This window comes from Notolepis coatsorum (assembly GCF_963971535.1).
Source record: "Notolepis coatsorum genome assembly, chromosome: 10".
Lineage (NCBI taxonomy): Eukaryota > Metazoa > Chordata > Actinopteri > Aulopiformes > Paralepididae > Notolepis > Notolepis coatsorum.
The window spans coordinates 94,685,083-94,701,107 of record NC_140174.1 but is presented as its reverse complement, the minus strand read 5'-3'; the positions used below and the strand labels follow the sequence as shown (position 1 = coordinate 94,701,107).

General features: G+C 42.4%; 1 protein-coding gene across 1 annotated transcript in view; it reads right to left on the bottom strand.

Moving 5' to 3' along the window:
- The window catches only part of dock5 (dedicator of cytokinesis 5), a 162,683-nt gene that overhangs the window by 25,672 nt on the left and 120,986 nt on the right, over positions 1 to 16,025 (bottom strand). Inside the window, exons 27-36 of the mRNA XM_084323886.1 lie at positions 14,208 to 14,303; positions 13,156 to 13,254; positions 9,516 to 9,686; positions 8,706 to 8,806; positions 8,514 to 8,572; positions 5,161 to 5,315; positions 4,622 to 4,707; positions 1,870 to 2,026; positions 1,281 to 1,321; positions 1,109 to 1,199 (exon numbers count right to left, since the gene is read on the bottom strand). Coding sequence (XP_084180012.1) covers positions 1,109 to 1,199; positions 1,281 to 1,321; positions 1,870 to 2,026; positions 4,622 to 4,707; positions 5,161 to 5,315; positions 8,514 to 8,572; positions 8,706 to 8,806; positions 9,516 to 9,686; positions 13,156 to 13,254; positions 14,208 to 14,303 — 1,056 coding nt within the window. The remainder of the gene's footprint in view (positions 1 to 1,108; positions 1,200 to 1,280; positions 1,322 to 1,869; positions 2,027 to 4,621; positions 4,708 to 5,160; positions 5,316 to 8,513; positions 8,573 to 8,705; positions 8,807 to 9,515; positions 9,687 to 13,155; positions 13,255 to 14,207; positions 14,304 to 16,025) is intronic.

Below are 16,025 nucleotides of genomic sequence, written 5' to 3'. Positions count from 1 at the left end.
TATGATTTTCGAAACATGCAATACCGGCCAGATCCGCTTAGGGGCGCCATCGCTCCACTGCAGTATCATTGAGGGCGATTGAAAAAAAAATGTACTGTCTGTGGGCGTTTCATATGAGCCTCGATCCCAGCCGAACATACTCCATCTTTGATCACGTTACCGAACGCAGATTTCAGCCTGGAATAATGGGATTTATGATCAGCCAATGGACATATCTATCTACCAGATTCCGATGACTAATGACGAAATTCTGCCGGCGATCACATGGGCTGATGGTAGGATACTATTCCCCCAAATTACAGCTGGATTGGACATTGTTTTAAAACGCAACGTGATCGATCAGTGAAAATGGCTACTTGAACGCACACTGTATTGCTAATCAATAATAGTAATCGACGTCCCCCGCCGCCCCCATTTCATCCATAGATGCTCTGTAATAGTCCGGATGCTACGCAGTTTGTTTTATTTCATTCGTATATATACAGCAGAAATGGCGTTTGATATAACGTGACTAGCCTTTAGCCTATTATCTAGCTCCCCAGAAAAAAGACGAGGCAAAAACTGCGATAAACCTTATATTCACGGCGCTATAAAATGACAACCAACAGATGGATTTTTATTTTCTTTAAGCCATTATGAAGGCACGGTTTATGCACTCAAGTGACAATGAGAATGGACAGATAGCAATACTATAAAGTATATATATAGCTGTTAGAAAGTACATCGGTTTGTTGACAACGCTCGGGCCTCTGGACTATAAATCGCCGCGGGACTTTGGTCGCCAAAGTGTTAAACAAGTCAAGAAGAAACATCACAATAAGTCAAGAACAAAACAAAAACACCATAAAGTCCAATCTTTTTAAAATAAATGCAAAATAAATGCAACACTCCCAGACATCCAGACTCCCACACGAAGGTAAGGAAAAACTCACTAAAACCTAGCAATAGGAAAAAATGCACCACAGGCAATGTGGAGGAGAGAAACCTTAGAAGGGCGATTCAAGGTGGGATCTCCCTTCTTAGATGACGCTGATAGTAGTGTTGCAGTGAAACAGGCAAACAGTTATTAATCAACAACGAATATAAAAAAATATATAATAAAAAAGACCTCCAGCAATTCGGCGTGCAGGATGAGAGTGTAGGCTGCCTCGGTGTAGTTCTCACAGTCCAAGTGTAGGTCCCGCAGCTTGTACAGGTACCTGGTTTATGAGAGAAACACCATGTCAGATAGACGTACGTGTGCAGTGGCCTAATCAGTGAGCCACCTGAGCTCCACTCACCGTATGTAGATGTCCTCTCGCTTCTTTTCTTTGTAGAAGTTCTGTAATAGAAATAAGATAAGATATTCCTTTATTGATCCGCTTGGGGGGGAATTCAGGCGTCATAGCAGCGTGGAAGAGGGGGGAGGGGAGGTACAGGTTTGGGCAGGGAAATAGAAGAAAGACATAAATACAGGCAATACAATGATAATAAAGATAAAAATAAACAGTGTCAACAATATAATTAACTCTGGATATAAGCATATGAGAGAGTAAACAGTGTAATCAAAAGGTGCAGATGAGGGTCTGTATGATCAGGTATATTATACGTTACAATAAATATGGGCAATAAAGAATTATAATCTGAATAGATACTATGAGTAAGTAAAGTAAACACAATATACCCTAACTGGCATGATATATGTTGTATGTTATATTTATTATAATAATAATTCTAATAATAAATACAAAGAAAATTAATGAAACTGGTCTCAACCAAATGACAGTAACAGCATGGCTAATAGCTCTAAGTGTACGGCTGACCCCCCCCCCCCCCCCCCCCAGAGGTGATTATTACTGCCCCCCTCCGGGTCACTGATCCGGGGCGTACCAGGACGTTGACGGTGCAGCTCATGCGGTGCTCGGGGCTCTCGTCATGCGTGATGGTGCGGTAGGCCAGCAGGTTCTCCAGCAGGCTGCTGAGCAGGAGGGCCAGCTCCTCTCCTGACTGGGCCAGATATCGATGACGCCTGCAGTGCTCCAGTAATCTGTACACAACAAACAACGTGCTTCAACAGACTGTGCTCCCTCTCAGCCTGGGCTCTCAGAGGAGGACTCAGCCTGGGCTCTCAGAGGAGGACTCAGCCTGGGCTCTCAGAGGAGGACTCAGCCTGGGCTCTCAGAGGAGGACTCAGCCTGGGCTCTCAGAGGAGGACTCAGCCTGGGCTCTCAGAGGAGGACTCAGCCTGGGCTCTCAGAGGAGGACTCAGCCTGGGCTCTCAGAGGAGGACTCAGCCTGGGCTCTCAGAGGAGGACTCAGCCTGGGCTCTCAGAGGAGGACTCAGCCTGGGCTCTCAGAGGAGGACTCAGCCTGGGCTCTCAGAGGAGGACTCAGCCTGGGCTCTCAGAGGAGGACTCAGCCTGGGCTCTCAGAGGAGGACTCAGCCTGGGCTCTCAGAGGAGGACTCAGGGGAGTCCCCAGAGACACGGGGCTCACGGGGAGTGTGGCCTGGGAGATGGAGCCAAAGATTTTATTATCACAGTTTTTTCTTTCCTTATTTCCGTCGGTATAGTGGCTTTCCTATTACATATTAAAACCGTGGTCTGATGTCTTTACGATGTCTTTTGATAGGAGTGAAGTGTCAGGTTTCATAAAAATGGTCCATTCTTATTAAATGTTCTTCATAAAACTGCAGCAATGGGTAACTTTTATAATGGATAAAAAGAAAAACACGATAAAATCGAATTGGTAACAGTGTTGTAGAAACGTGTGTGTGTGGATGCAGCCCAGGCCTTCTTGTAAGATTCAGACAGAGGTCTTAGAAGGTTCAGTGGCTCAGGAGGTAGAGCAGTCGCCTGGTAATCAAAAGGTTGCCCGTTCGGTCGACAATTGACCCCTAACTGCTCCCGATGAGCAGGTTGGCACCTTGCACGTTTGCCTCCGCCGTCGGTGTGTGAATGTATGAGTGAACGGGTGAATGTGAGGCATAAGTTGTAAAGGGCTTTGGATAAAAATACAGTATATACAGTCGATAAATGTACGGTATATAAATACAGTCCGTTTACCATTCTTTTGTTTCCAACAATACTATAGTTCCACATTGGCGATGTATTTAATGTGTACAGCTAACCGGCTAGCTTTGCCATCAGTCCCTCTGAATTAGGGGTGTAACGGTACACAGAAGCCATGGTTCAGCACGTACCTCAGTTTTGGGTACAACAGGAAGAAAGCAACAACAATCTGAAATGAATAAGGCTAGGTTTGTTTTCATTTATTTTGAACAGACCGTAGTATAAGTTATACTTAGTTCCACCGAGGCTTAGTCTGTGATACGGGTGTTACTCAGTGTCCAGGCATCCACAGAGTAAATTACTCAGTGTATGTTTTTTATATATATATAGGAGGACTGGCTCCTGCATTTGTTGTCTGTTACTCGTGGCTCTATATTCTTGTGTATTCATATTGTTCCCCGTTTCCCTGTGATTCTATGTTTCTGTTTCTTTTTTTGCTTATCGTCAGCGACTTCGGGTCATTGAGAAGCGCTATATAAAATAAATGAATTAGTATCATTATATATATATAAATAAAACCCATTTAGTTCATTTTTGCACATCAGTGCCCACGTTCATCAAATAAAAAAAAATTTGATACCGACTCTTAATGCTTGCTACCGGTAGCATTGCAAAGTAATAAATTCTTACCATTTTGCAGTCTGACAGCTGAGACAGACTAATTATGTAAAAGCCGATATGACTAACCATAACAGACAAACAAAATTACTAAATAAATTTTGTTCACTGACAATCTAAAAAGGTTTTTCCTGTTAAGGTTTTGAGGGAGTTTTTCCATTATGATGGGCATGTGAAGCCCATTGAGACATGCATTATGAACCTGGAACCTTCCAATTACCAGACCCCTCTACCTCCTGAGCCACTGTCACCCCATCGTATCGTCCAACGGTATCCCAAATAATTGCTTCCATATTATAAGATTCCATTTGAACTCATTTCTCTTTGAACTGTTCACTCCTATATGAATTATGAACATCATCTACAAAACTGTGAGCGCATCTTTTGGGGAGACTCCGGGGGCGTTTCTGGGTGAAAGCGCATGCATAAAAAAACGAAATTGCGTGCATGTCCGAAAACGCCGTCGTTATTTACAAACAGTAAAATAGTCTATTGGATTCTTTTGATTTGAACTATAATGTTATTAATGTAGTACTACAATAACAGGGTATCAAGCAGGTTAAATTTAAGACTTTTTAATGGCACTTTTATACCAATTTCACAACCATACTAGCAATTTTTTTTAAATAAACACACAGCGACACTGAACTGGCAGCTGCACTTAAACTTGAATTATCGCATGTTCCATACAAGCTCTCGCCAGACACTCCAAGCTCCGGGTAGGCCCGCAAAAAACAACAACTTGAATACAAAAACCTTTCATATATCTAATATTATTTAATCTCCTGACAGCCGGGCTGCCCCCCTGAAAATGTTTATACCTGTGCAAATTAAATGTAAGACTTTTTAATACATTTTAAGGCCTTACATTGAGAATTAGGAATTAGGATTTTAATACCCTGAATAAATACCATATACCAACAGAGAAACAGCCAGAGGTTAATCACTCTTACGTTTTCTCTAGCAGGAGTTTGTATTGCTCGTCCCCTCTGCCTCCCTCCACCTCCTGGTCCAGCCTGGTTATCAGCTCGTTCTCAAACTGAAAAAACAAACACAGGGCCATTAAAAACGCACCACAAATCCATGTCGTCAGCAGCCGCCTCGTCATCAACAAGGCCCGACACCCCCACCGACACCCCCCACTGTGTTACATTAACACACCCGTACTGCATTATATATTTGTATATACACTCAATACTGCATACTTCACTGTTCATACTTTTTGCCCATTACTGCTCAATTGCACAGCCCTGTTAAATATTCCATCCCACTGTATTGTTATTTGTATTCTAATTAGTGTATATACTGACCACATTGTGCACAATTGTACAGCCCTGGCCTATTTTATTTTATAATTCTATTTTAAATGAGTTTATATTCCATTTTATTTTATTCTACCTTAATTGACTGTCCGCTAATGTCGCACATAACGACCCAATCAAATTCATTGTATGTGTAAACTACTTATCGCAATAAAGACCTTTCTTTTTACCATTTCAAACGTGCGTCCGGGGCTGAAATTGTGTTCGCACTGCATCATGTCGAAGAAGATGGGGATGGTGGCCTTGCGCAGCTCTGGCTCGGGCACCAGCGTGGCCTCCAGGATGGGCCCCACCATGGCCGGGATGAACCTCATCTTGTGGGGGCCTGAGGGACGGGCAACACCACACGCCCCGGAATTAATAGACAGGATGATTTGAGAAAAGCAATAAAGCTCCCGTCTTCATTTCTCAACAAACACAACACTCATAAAGTAGTAAACAAACAACGAGGCGGGCGGTACGACGGACAATAAAAACAATATTGCCTTGTTCTTCCCGTTGTGTCACCAGCGTAAATAAACCATTCTGAAAGCTTCTGTGATTGAAAACCTCTACGATCATTACACGCAGGAGTGAAGTGTAGCGCATATCATCAGTGATGCTGAGCGTGGGTGTGGAGGTACAGTAGGGCATTGATCTACTGTTGAGTCTTCTGGAGGTGTTGTGTTGGGCCTAACTCAGTGACACATCTGTGATGGGAGGAGCGCGCTTGACACTGCAGCATCAAGGCCCCATATCCCTTCACATCTACTGTAGATAACAACACTGCAGCATCAAGGCCCCATATCCCTTCACATCTACTGTAGATAACAACACTGCAGCATCAAGGCCCCATATCCCTTCACATCTACTGTAGACAACAACACTGCAGCATCAAGGCCCCATATCCCTTCACATCTACTGTAGATAACAACACTGCAGCATCAAGGCCCCATATCCCTTCACATCTACTGTAGACAACAACACTGCAGCATCAAGGCCCCATATCCCTTCACTTCTACTGTAGACAACAACACTGCAGCATCAAGGCCCCATATCCCTTCACACATCTACTGTAGATAACAACATAGCAGCATCAAGGCCCCATCCCATTATCCCTTCACATCTACTGTAGATAACAACATAGCAGCATCAAGGCCCCATTATCCCTTCACACATCTACTGTAGATAACAACACTGCAGCATCAAGGCCCCATTATCCCTTCACACATCTACTGTAGATAACAACACTGCAGCATCAAGGCCCCATATCCCTTCACATCTACTGTAGATAACAACACTGCAGCATCAAGGCCCCATTATCCCTTCACACATCTACTGTAGATAACAACACTGCAGCATCAAGGCCCCATATCCCTTCACATCTACTGTAGATAACAACATAGCAGCATCAAGGCCCCATTATCCCTTCACACATCTACTGTAGACAACAACATAGCAGCATCAAGGCCCCATCCCATTATCCCTTCACATCTAAATTAGATTACTGTGTTGTAAGTGCTCACTAGAGTTGGGCGATGTGCTCCATATTCATATCATCCTAGTGTCACCCTGTGAGATTGGAGAGCCAACGCTAACGCCCACATTTATCCACCGTCTCTCTTTCCAACCTCTCTCTCTCCATCTCCCTCTCTCATCACAACACAGTGAAAATGGACTGCTGTCCCCCAGATCAAACAAACATGGCCACATATGTCCTTGTATTATTATATTATGTATGGTTAAAGCAGCACATGTGAGCTACTGTTCAAATGACAGCGGGTTGACAGCGGCACACGTGAGTCTAGGCTTTTATTCAAATTGTGCAAAAACTAAACATGATTTCTCCTGTGGATTGTGTTGACTAATACTGTTTTATCCAAAGGGCTATACAATTTCTGTTCCTCACATTCACCCATTCACATACCGACGGCGGAGGCAACCATGCAAGGTGCCGACCTGCTCATCGGGAGCAATTAGGGACTAATCTGTTCATCAGATATTTGCATTAGCTCAGCAAATACGTGTTTGCGTGATCTGGCTGGATTGTCAAAACTTTGCAATCACAAGAGAGACTCGAGACTGGAGGAGGTGAGGGAGAGAGATAGTGGTAGAGAGACATCCACTGCAACAACATTAGATTGACCAGTGGAATGAAATTCAGCGCCGTCAATTCCAAACCTGTCAAACCTAATTAAAATAGAATAGGTCTATATGCTTTTATGGCATTATAAATACTATTATGAGTCAATACAATTATGAGTAAACATTTTGGGTTATTTTATGTTGAGATTGTTAAACTATTGCATATATGAATGCAATGTGTGGCACAAACAACAGATAATTATGCCAATTATATTTGGAGGGTGAACGCTGACATGTCTTTTTCAAACACCTGTCAAAATGTCTGTGAATACAGCATTGGCAGATGCTTGACAATATTAAAGCATTAGCAGATACTTGATTACATAAAAACATTAGCAGATGCTCGACTATATGCAGCATTAGCAGACATATTAAGCATTTATTTTGCAGTTGACATTGTGCAATTGGCGATAGCTCTGAACGTCGTCGACCCACAAAGTCATTGGCATAACCCCTACAGCACAAGGGATCATTACTGTACATCATATTGTGTATACTGTCGAGTGATAGCGGGGCTTCTACTGGATGATGCAAGACACTGTCAGGTTTGAAACTGTGTTGGTATCAAGCAGGAAGAAAGACTGCCAGGTTTGAAACTGTGTGGGTATCAAGCAGGAAGAAAGACGGCCAGGTTTTAAACTGTGTGGGTATCAAGCAGGAAGAAAGACTGTCAGGTTTTAAACTGTGTGGGTATCAAACAGGAAGAAAGACTGGAAGAAAGACTGTCAGGTTTTAAACAGTGTGGGTATCAAGCAGGAAGAAAGACTGCCAGGTTTTAAACTGTGTGGGTATCAAGCAGGAAGAAAGACTGCCAGGTTTTAAACTGTGTGGGTATCAAGCAGGAGGAAAGACTGTCAGGTTTTAAACTGTGTGGGTATCAAGCAGGAAGAAAGACTGTCAGGTTTTAAACTGTGTGGGTATCAAACAGGAAGAAAGACTGGAAGAAAGACTGTCAGGTTTTAAACTGTGTGGGTATCAAGCAGGAAGAAAGACTGTCAGGGTTTAAACTGTGTGGGTATCAAACAGGAAGAAAAACTGGAAGAAAGACTGTCAGGTTTTAAACTGTGTGGGTATCAAACAGGAAGAAAGACTGTCAGATATAAAATTGTGTGGGTATCAAGCAAGAAGAAAGACTGTCAGGTTTTAAACTGTGTGGGTATCAAGCAGGAAGAAAGACTGTCAGGTTTTAAACGGTGTGGGTATCAAGCAGGAAGACGGCTTGGTTCTTATCAGTCAACATTTGTATTGTTATTACCTGCATTGCTTTTACCCTTTTTCTTATTCTCTGCATTGCTTTTATTCTGTCTATTTTATGCTGTGAAGCACTTTGGGCTGCAATTCTTGTATGAAAGGTAGTACACAAATAAAGCGTATTATTATCATTATTATTATTACTTACCAAGATTATACCACATATCTCTGATCTTGAAGCCGAGGCTCTTTCTCATGTCACCATACCTGTAGTAAATAAAACAAAATGATTTCAAGCTGAAATACAGAATATATTGTATGGACAAAAAAATATCAAGATTCAAATATAATGCTACATTCTTCTTTCAGGTCATTCAACGAGTGAAATAATGATTTATACTTGTTCAGAATCTTGATCCGTTTCTCCGTAGAGAAGGACTCCAGCTGCAGGGACGTGTGGGTGAGGAAGGCCACCGTCAGATGGAAGTAGTGATTCCACAGCTGGAAAAAGAACAGGACGTTGTTCAAACATTCAACAGCGTGATGATGACCACACCTTTTCATTTCTGTTTCATTTCTGCAGTGGTGGAAAGTATTGAGTATTTTTTACTCAAGTACTGTACATCTTCGAGCTACTTGTACTTTATGAGTGTATTTTCATTTTAGGGAACTTTATACTTTTACTCCACTACATTTCAAGGGAAATATTGTACTTTTTACTCTACTACATTTATCTGAACCCATCAGTTACTAGTTACTTTGAAGAAAAGGATTTTGCATAGAAAACACAATATATACAAAATATTATTTTTTATGAAGATTATATACTTTCACATTTGAAGCCTGTCAACTTAAAGAGGACGTAATCAGAGCAGCATAACTGGACCACATACCACTTTAACACAAACCTTTAATCAGAGCAGCATAACTGGATCACATACCACTTTAACATAACCTATAGAGGTCAATGGATACACAAACGTCATGTAGAATGTGTACTTTTACTTTAGATACTTAAGTACATGCAATAGCAAATACTTCTCTACTTTTACTTAAGTAGAATTTTAATGGAGGACTTTTACCAGAGTACTCATTTATCTGAGTATTTCTACTTTTACTTAAGTAAAGGAACTGTGTACTTCTTCCACCACTGCATTTCAGTTTTTTTTAATGACCTCTCTATCTCTATAGGAGAAAGAACAGGAAACACCTGTAGTTCAAAGTGGGTCTGGTCCAGGAAGTACATGTTGAGGACCTCGGAGTACTGGTTGATGGCCCTCAGGGAGACCTGCATCTGGAGCAGGTTCATGATCATCCAGTCGACGGGGAAGACGTTCCCCATCAGGTCCTTGAACATGATGAAGGTCTCCATCAGGAAGTCCTGAGGGCAGGGACAGTCAACTTACTGCAACATGTATGGACGGATTTCTCTACAAACCCTGCCCTCTTTTCTTGGTCCTCCAATCACAACCGTTGCTTCCTTCTGACAAACTTTAGTTCACTATGAAAGGTTTTGACATTGAACTTGGACGGATAAGGTCGTTTCATACTGCATCATAGGTAATTTTTTTCGGTACACCTAAAATGGCTTCCATCGATTTTCCAAGGGAATGAGCATGGTTGGACAAGTGCACAAAGCTAAAGAAAAATGGAATGTTTAACATAACTGCCGCCAGTGTGTTCAGCCAAATGATCTCTGGCATGTACAGTCGCCAACTGTTCCGTTTTAATACAAGAATTAGAGCCGGAATGACGAGGAAACGGTTGTGTTTCGCATGGAATCAATACGGAATGCGACTCTTTCCATTTAGTTTCATGGTGTATGGGTTATTTAATAATGAATTTACTTTCCCCACCGACAAATAATAACAAAAGAGAGGAAAAGAGACGGAAGCATGCTTTCTTTCTCTGGCTCCAACTTGAATTTACTTTCCCCACCGACAAATAATAACAAAAGAGAGGAAAAGAGACGGAAGCATGCTTTCTTTCTCTGGCTCCAACTTCACGGATGCTCTGTCACTGTGTGTGTGTGTGTGTGTGTGGTGTGTGGTGTGTGGTGTGTGGTGTGTGGTGTGTGTGTGTGTGCATAGTGTGCTTTGAAGAGAAGCCTTCCTCAGATAGCTGTCAGAAAGACTTCAAAAGCCTTTATGTGAGCGAGGAACAGAATTTGTTTGGGTAGATGACAGCACTGGTACATGTCAATTCAAGGCTTAATTTAAAAAGAACACAATAATACAATGGTGAGTTCTTCGATTGTCTGCGTGAGTCAGGAGATGCGTAGCTGTATGACGTGAGAAGGTTCAGGGGAGCTGATGTGGTGCGCTTCATTCTACCTGTAGTACGTCCTGTTCACTAGGGATGGGTACTGAATCCGGTACTTTTAACACTTTGTATGCCACTCACGGCTTTTCTCGGGTTTACCCCCCGACCGTTGTATTTTAGATCAGGACTGGCCTACTGTATGTCAGCGCTGGTCACAATTCTAGTACAGCAGCTGAAGGAATTCTATGCATGTGAACATTTTAATAAGATAAGACATTCCTTTATGGATCCCCTTGGGGAAATTCGAGTGTCATAGCAGCATGGGGGAGGGGGCGGGGTACAGGTATGGCAGGCCTGTACACTGCGATGATATGATCGCAAATTGCCCCCTAATTTGGTCCGTGCGAGTTTAAAATAATATCTGGGGGCAAGCTTGCGAGTGGTGATTTCAACCCTTCATTCGCATTTCACTCCTAAATTAATCCATACAAATTGTAGTAAAACATTAGCCTACAACCAGGGCTGTACAGTGCAATATAATGTTGCGGTTGTAATTTCATTAGACAGACCAGCGCGGACCTTTAATAACATGCAATTTAATTGACACGAGCAATGAGCTAACGGTAGCTGCTAACCAAGGTTACCATTAGGATTATGCTAAGCTAACTAGCGATCTCTGCTAACCCTGGAAAACGGTCAAAGCGGACTCCACAAGACTAGTTCCATTCGTGAGGAAAGGGGGTGGGTTATATTGACAACGCTTGACAACAGAAGTTTAAACATAACTTCATATTTATTGGTTATTCATTTCTGTATATCATTGAATTTCCATCTCCGTGTGTCTCCATCTCTTCCTGTTTACATTCGAGTGTGACGTCATCACCTACGGCAGCTTAGACTATCAAAACGCGAAGGGGGGGGGGCTGGCTCTCTTGTTCGTTCTCACCCCCCCCCTCTCTCTCTCTCTCTCTCTCTCTCTCTCTCTCTCTCTCTCTCTCTCTCTCTCTCTCTCTCTCTCTCTCTCGCTCTCTCTCTACATTCAATGATTTAAAGTAGCCAAATGTTACACACAGTATAAATACTAACTGGATAGTTGATGATATAAACATTTAATTTCATTATCTGAAATATTCTAAAATCATTAAGTCTGTGTGATTATTATTTTCTCACAGTAGTGTGTGTGTATATATATATATGTGTGTGTGTGTGTGTGTTTGGCTAAAGTGGATAGAAAACACAGTACTGTGTAAAAGGCACCCAAGAGTTTTTATATAAAATATAAATAATTTTTTTATTAGTGTGTCAGTAGACTACTCTTAGTACATTTTCATTAAATTATTTTTTAAAGCATCTTCATGGTTTAATAATGCAAACATATGTTGCAGGGACTTATTATAATCATCATATTGGCGTGACTGTATGCATCAAAGGGTTAAATCAAGCATTTTTGATGCATGTCAAAATATCGCGATATCATTTAGAGGCCATATCGCCCAGCCCTACTATAATGGTAAAATAGTTATTTAAAAATTTGCCCCTAAAAAATATTCTTTGCCCCTAAATTTCTCATTTAGGGGCAAGTGTGCCCCTAGTGAAAAAGCTTAGCGTACAGCCCTGTATGGGCAGGGTAATAGTAGAAAGACACAAATATAGGCAATAAAATGAAATTGGAATATAAAAATGTGAGAGAAAGGAGCTATAAGTGGTATTTTTATATAAAATAAGTGGTCTACATGTTAAAATAATAATTTGGCATGGCAAGATTTCTTGGAATAAGTGAAAATATCTAGGGTTCTCTCTCTCCTGATTGGATAAAGTGGGAAGGGATACCAGGAAATGTATTTTTGGTTTACTGCAGAGCGGAGGGACTGGGAGACCCATGTTACTGACTAAAATACTGTCAGTGATGGCTGCCGGAATGAAGGGCTATTTAACACTTCTTTTAACAAAAATATACCACATACAGCACCTTTAAGGTAGGCATGTTCCCATCATTCATAATATGTTCCTACCATACAGTACATAATATCTTATGGTAGTTACTGTATGCCCCCCGCCAAGTGTCTCTTTGTAAAAGTTGGCATTCCTACTGTCATGGCAACGCAGTGACTTTCTGACTCGCATGCCACATAGCCAACAACCGGTTTCCATGACGACATTGGCAGCCGTCTTAAGCTGTGCCATCCAAATAAGTAGTGAAGAACAACACATTTGAATAGGAAAGGGAGTTCTATAGGTTCTCCACAGACACACACACCCACGCACGCCAAAGGTCAAAGAAAAAAGCCTTTAAAAGTACAGAGAGATGACGTAAATGGTGCAATTATATAGCACTTTTATCCAAAGGGCTATACAATTTCTGTTCCTCACATTCACCCATTCACACACCGATAGCGGAGGCAACCATGCAAGGTGCCGACCTGCTCATCGGGAGCAATTAGGGATTAAGCATCTTGCTCAAGGACACTATGACGACAGTGTACAACACGCTACCTGGGAGGAGTGGCAATCGACCCGGGAACCTTCCGATTACCAGACGACCGTTCTACCTCCACTGCCCCTGCCCCAGCCCCCCCCCCCCCACTTACAGTGATGTCCTGTCTGGTCTTGAAGGTGCTGATGTAATGGGCGTAGTGCAGGTCGTCCATCTGCGTCAGGATGGCGGTCATGCAGGCTAGGTAGTGGCCCTGGGAGCAGGGAGAGGAGAGACGCGTCGCTGTTTTAATATCGCTGAATTGCATTCGTAGCCTGTTGTTATCGGGGCTTTCCACGCGATTTTCAAACAACATGCTACTGAGTCGCAACTAGTGGGTCTGTGGACCTGTCTGGGAGGCAAAAGGATTTGCAGTAAAGAAAGACATTTGCTGTAATTCTCTACAACTTAAAAACATAATTTTTCACACAAAATAAAAACATCACACAACATACTTTTTTGGAACTGTACATAGCCATTTTGTTATTTAAATTGTATATACCGGTAGTATAATATCTACATCCTGATCTGCAATGCACACTTTTTTTTAGAACTGTATATAGTTATCTTTATTTTAGTCATCTTATTTTATTTGTATAATAATTAAACACATTGTAGCGCGGCTGGGTGGCGCAGCGGTCTAAGCGCTCGTCACCAACGCGAGAGACACCGGTATCGAATCCGGCTGTCAGCGTTGCTTCCGGCTTGGGCCGGCCGTCATACCGACTCAATTTGCAGAGTCAGCGGGAGGGAAGTCGATGGGTGTCGATGGGTGGATCTGATCGTTGTAAAACAGCGACTCCTACAGGTCGGTCAGTTCGCCTGCACAGCAAGGACAGGAGATGGCGAGGGTAGTGTGAGCCTCCCACACGTTACACCTCGCCAATGAGAGTCCGCGCTGGCAGGTGAAAAGATGTGGCTGGCTGACTCCACATGTATCGGAGGGGACATGCGATAGATTCTTCAACCCTCCCTACGACCGACCAGTGGGGGGCACATGCGACCAACGATCAAGACAGGGGAGGGGGGAATTGGCATAACGAAAAAGGAGAAAAAGTGGATAAAAAAATTGTTTAGGGAAAGCCCAGATTATATTCTCTGCTGTATCTTAGCAGATGCAGATGCCGTAACAGTCAATAAGAAGTCCGTATTTTCACTGTGCCTTACGATGAGGGGGGAGGTTCTGCTCATGCTGATGATGGTGCGATTGACCCTGCGAAGCAACCGCTCCATGATCAGCTGGACGTGGGTCCTGGTTGGACCCTGCAGACACAACAGGTACAGCACAATATTCCATGACGTCAAAAATCTTTAAAAAATCATAACAATGAGACAAAAGATGAGGCAAAAAGCAGGGATAACAAATCAATTAAAACACGTACAACTTGATTGACAAAGGTTGGCAATCAAGGTTCTAAACTCTGCAACAGAAGCTTTAAGGACTGTTGGAGTTCATTCCATGAGCTAAGGGTATCATAATTAATTCAGATTTGCCCTGTTCCGAGCAAACTCAGGGGACCTCAAGGACCAGCCAATCATTATAACGGCTTCCATATGTTCCAAAATTCCATTCCAATAATGATAGTGATAGTATAAAGAGGTAGCTTACCAATAAGGGCAATAAAAATAAACAAATACCAGTGTTTGTTGCGCCTCTCCATCAGAGGGCCAACCAACCTTCTCATAAAAGACACATTACCGATATGAACACTTCCGGTGCCATTCACTGATTTACATGTTTCTGACGGCCAACGGTTGAGTGCCATTCACGTGTTAACACATTTCTGGATCGTTTTTCCTTTTTTTCCGATTTTAACACATTGGATGCCACGCCTCTTACTCATCATTAACCCCTCATGCCACCTATTAACCCCATGTACTGTAAACGGTCACCTTGTTTGTAGAGCTATAACCATATTCTATATTATAGCTATGGATACAGTACTATAGTCATTTGACACTAGGTTTCTTCCGGTCAAGATGCAAAAAAGAAATATTTTTTCCATCCATATGTTCCTGTGTTATACCGTGGTGAATATAAGTATGGTTTTAGAGACGTTTAGGGTAATTCATGAAATGCTGTGTAATAGCCCTACACGTCTCGCCTGAACCCGCTATTGTTCTGGATTCAAGTCCACATCATCTGTATTATGTTCCATCATGAACACTTGAAAGGGGGGGGGGTCGTTTCTGATTATTCAAGCGTCGGTAACGGCATTCGCATTGAACACTAGACACGGTTACCAGCCCGATCGCTAAGAAGGCTAGAATTGACGTCGAATCGCTCTTACCTTTGGCCGAAAGTAATCCAAAAAGAATATTCCAATTTCTTGCTCGCCATCTGGTAGATCCAATCCCCATTTGATCGACGTTATAAACATTATAAACGACCATAACATACGGATCAAGCATAATTGACGGGCTTCGATGTGACCGGCTTAACTGTGTGCTTCACCCAGAACAAGAAATTAAATCTGAGACCTGGAGTCAGTCCACAGCTGAGGCTACAGTTAGAAATGTAGCTGACAAATTTAAGGATTTATTTAAATTTAACTTCTCCCCTTTGTTAAGCAAACTGCATAAAGACTTTGAACGATGGTCGCTATTACCCCTGTCCTTAACGGCACGAGTCAACTCAGTTAAAATGAACTCCCTGCCAAAATTCTCATACCTTTTTCAATGTTTACCCATCTTTCTCACACAAGCATTCTTCCAGAAAATTGACAGTTTGGTGTCGCAGTTCATCTGGAATAGGAGAGTCCCTAGGCTCGGTAAAGCCCTCCTACAAAGACCAAAGCCTCTGGGAGGGATGGCTCTGCCCAATTTTAAATTCTATTATTGGGCAGCCAACTTTAGAGCACTACAACATTGGGCAAGGTTCGAAGACACACCTTCATCCCCTGTATGGTTGCTTTTGGAATCCTCTTCTTCCAGCCCTGCCTCACTGGCTGCTCTGGCTCACGGACCTCTACCTTTTCCCACCTC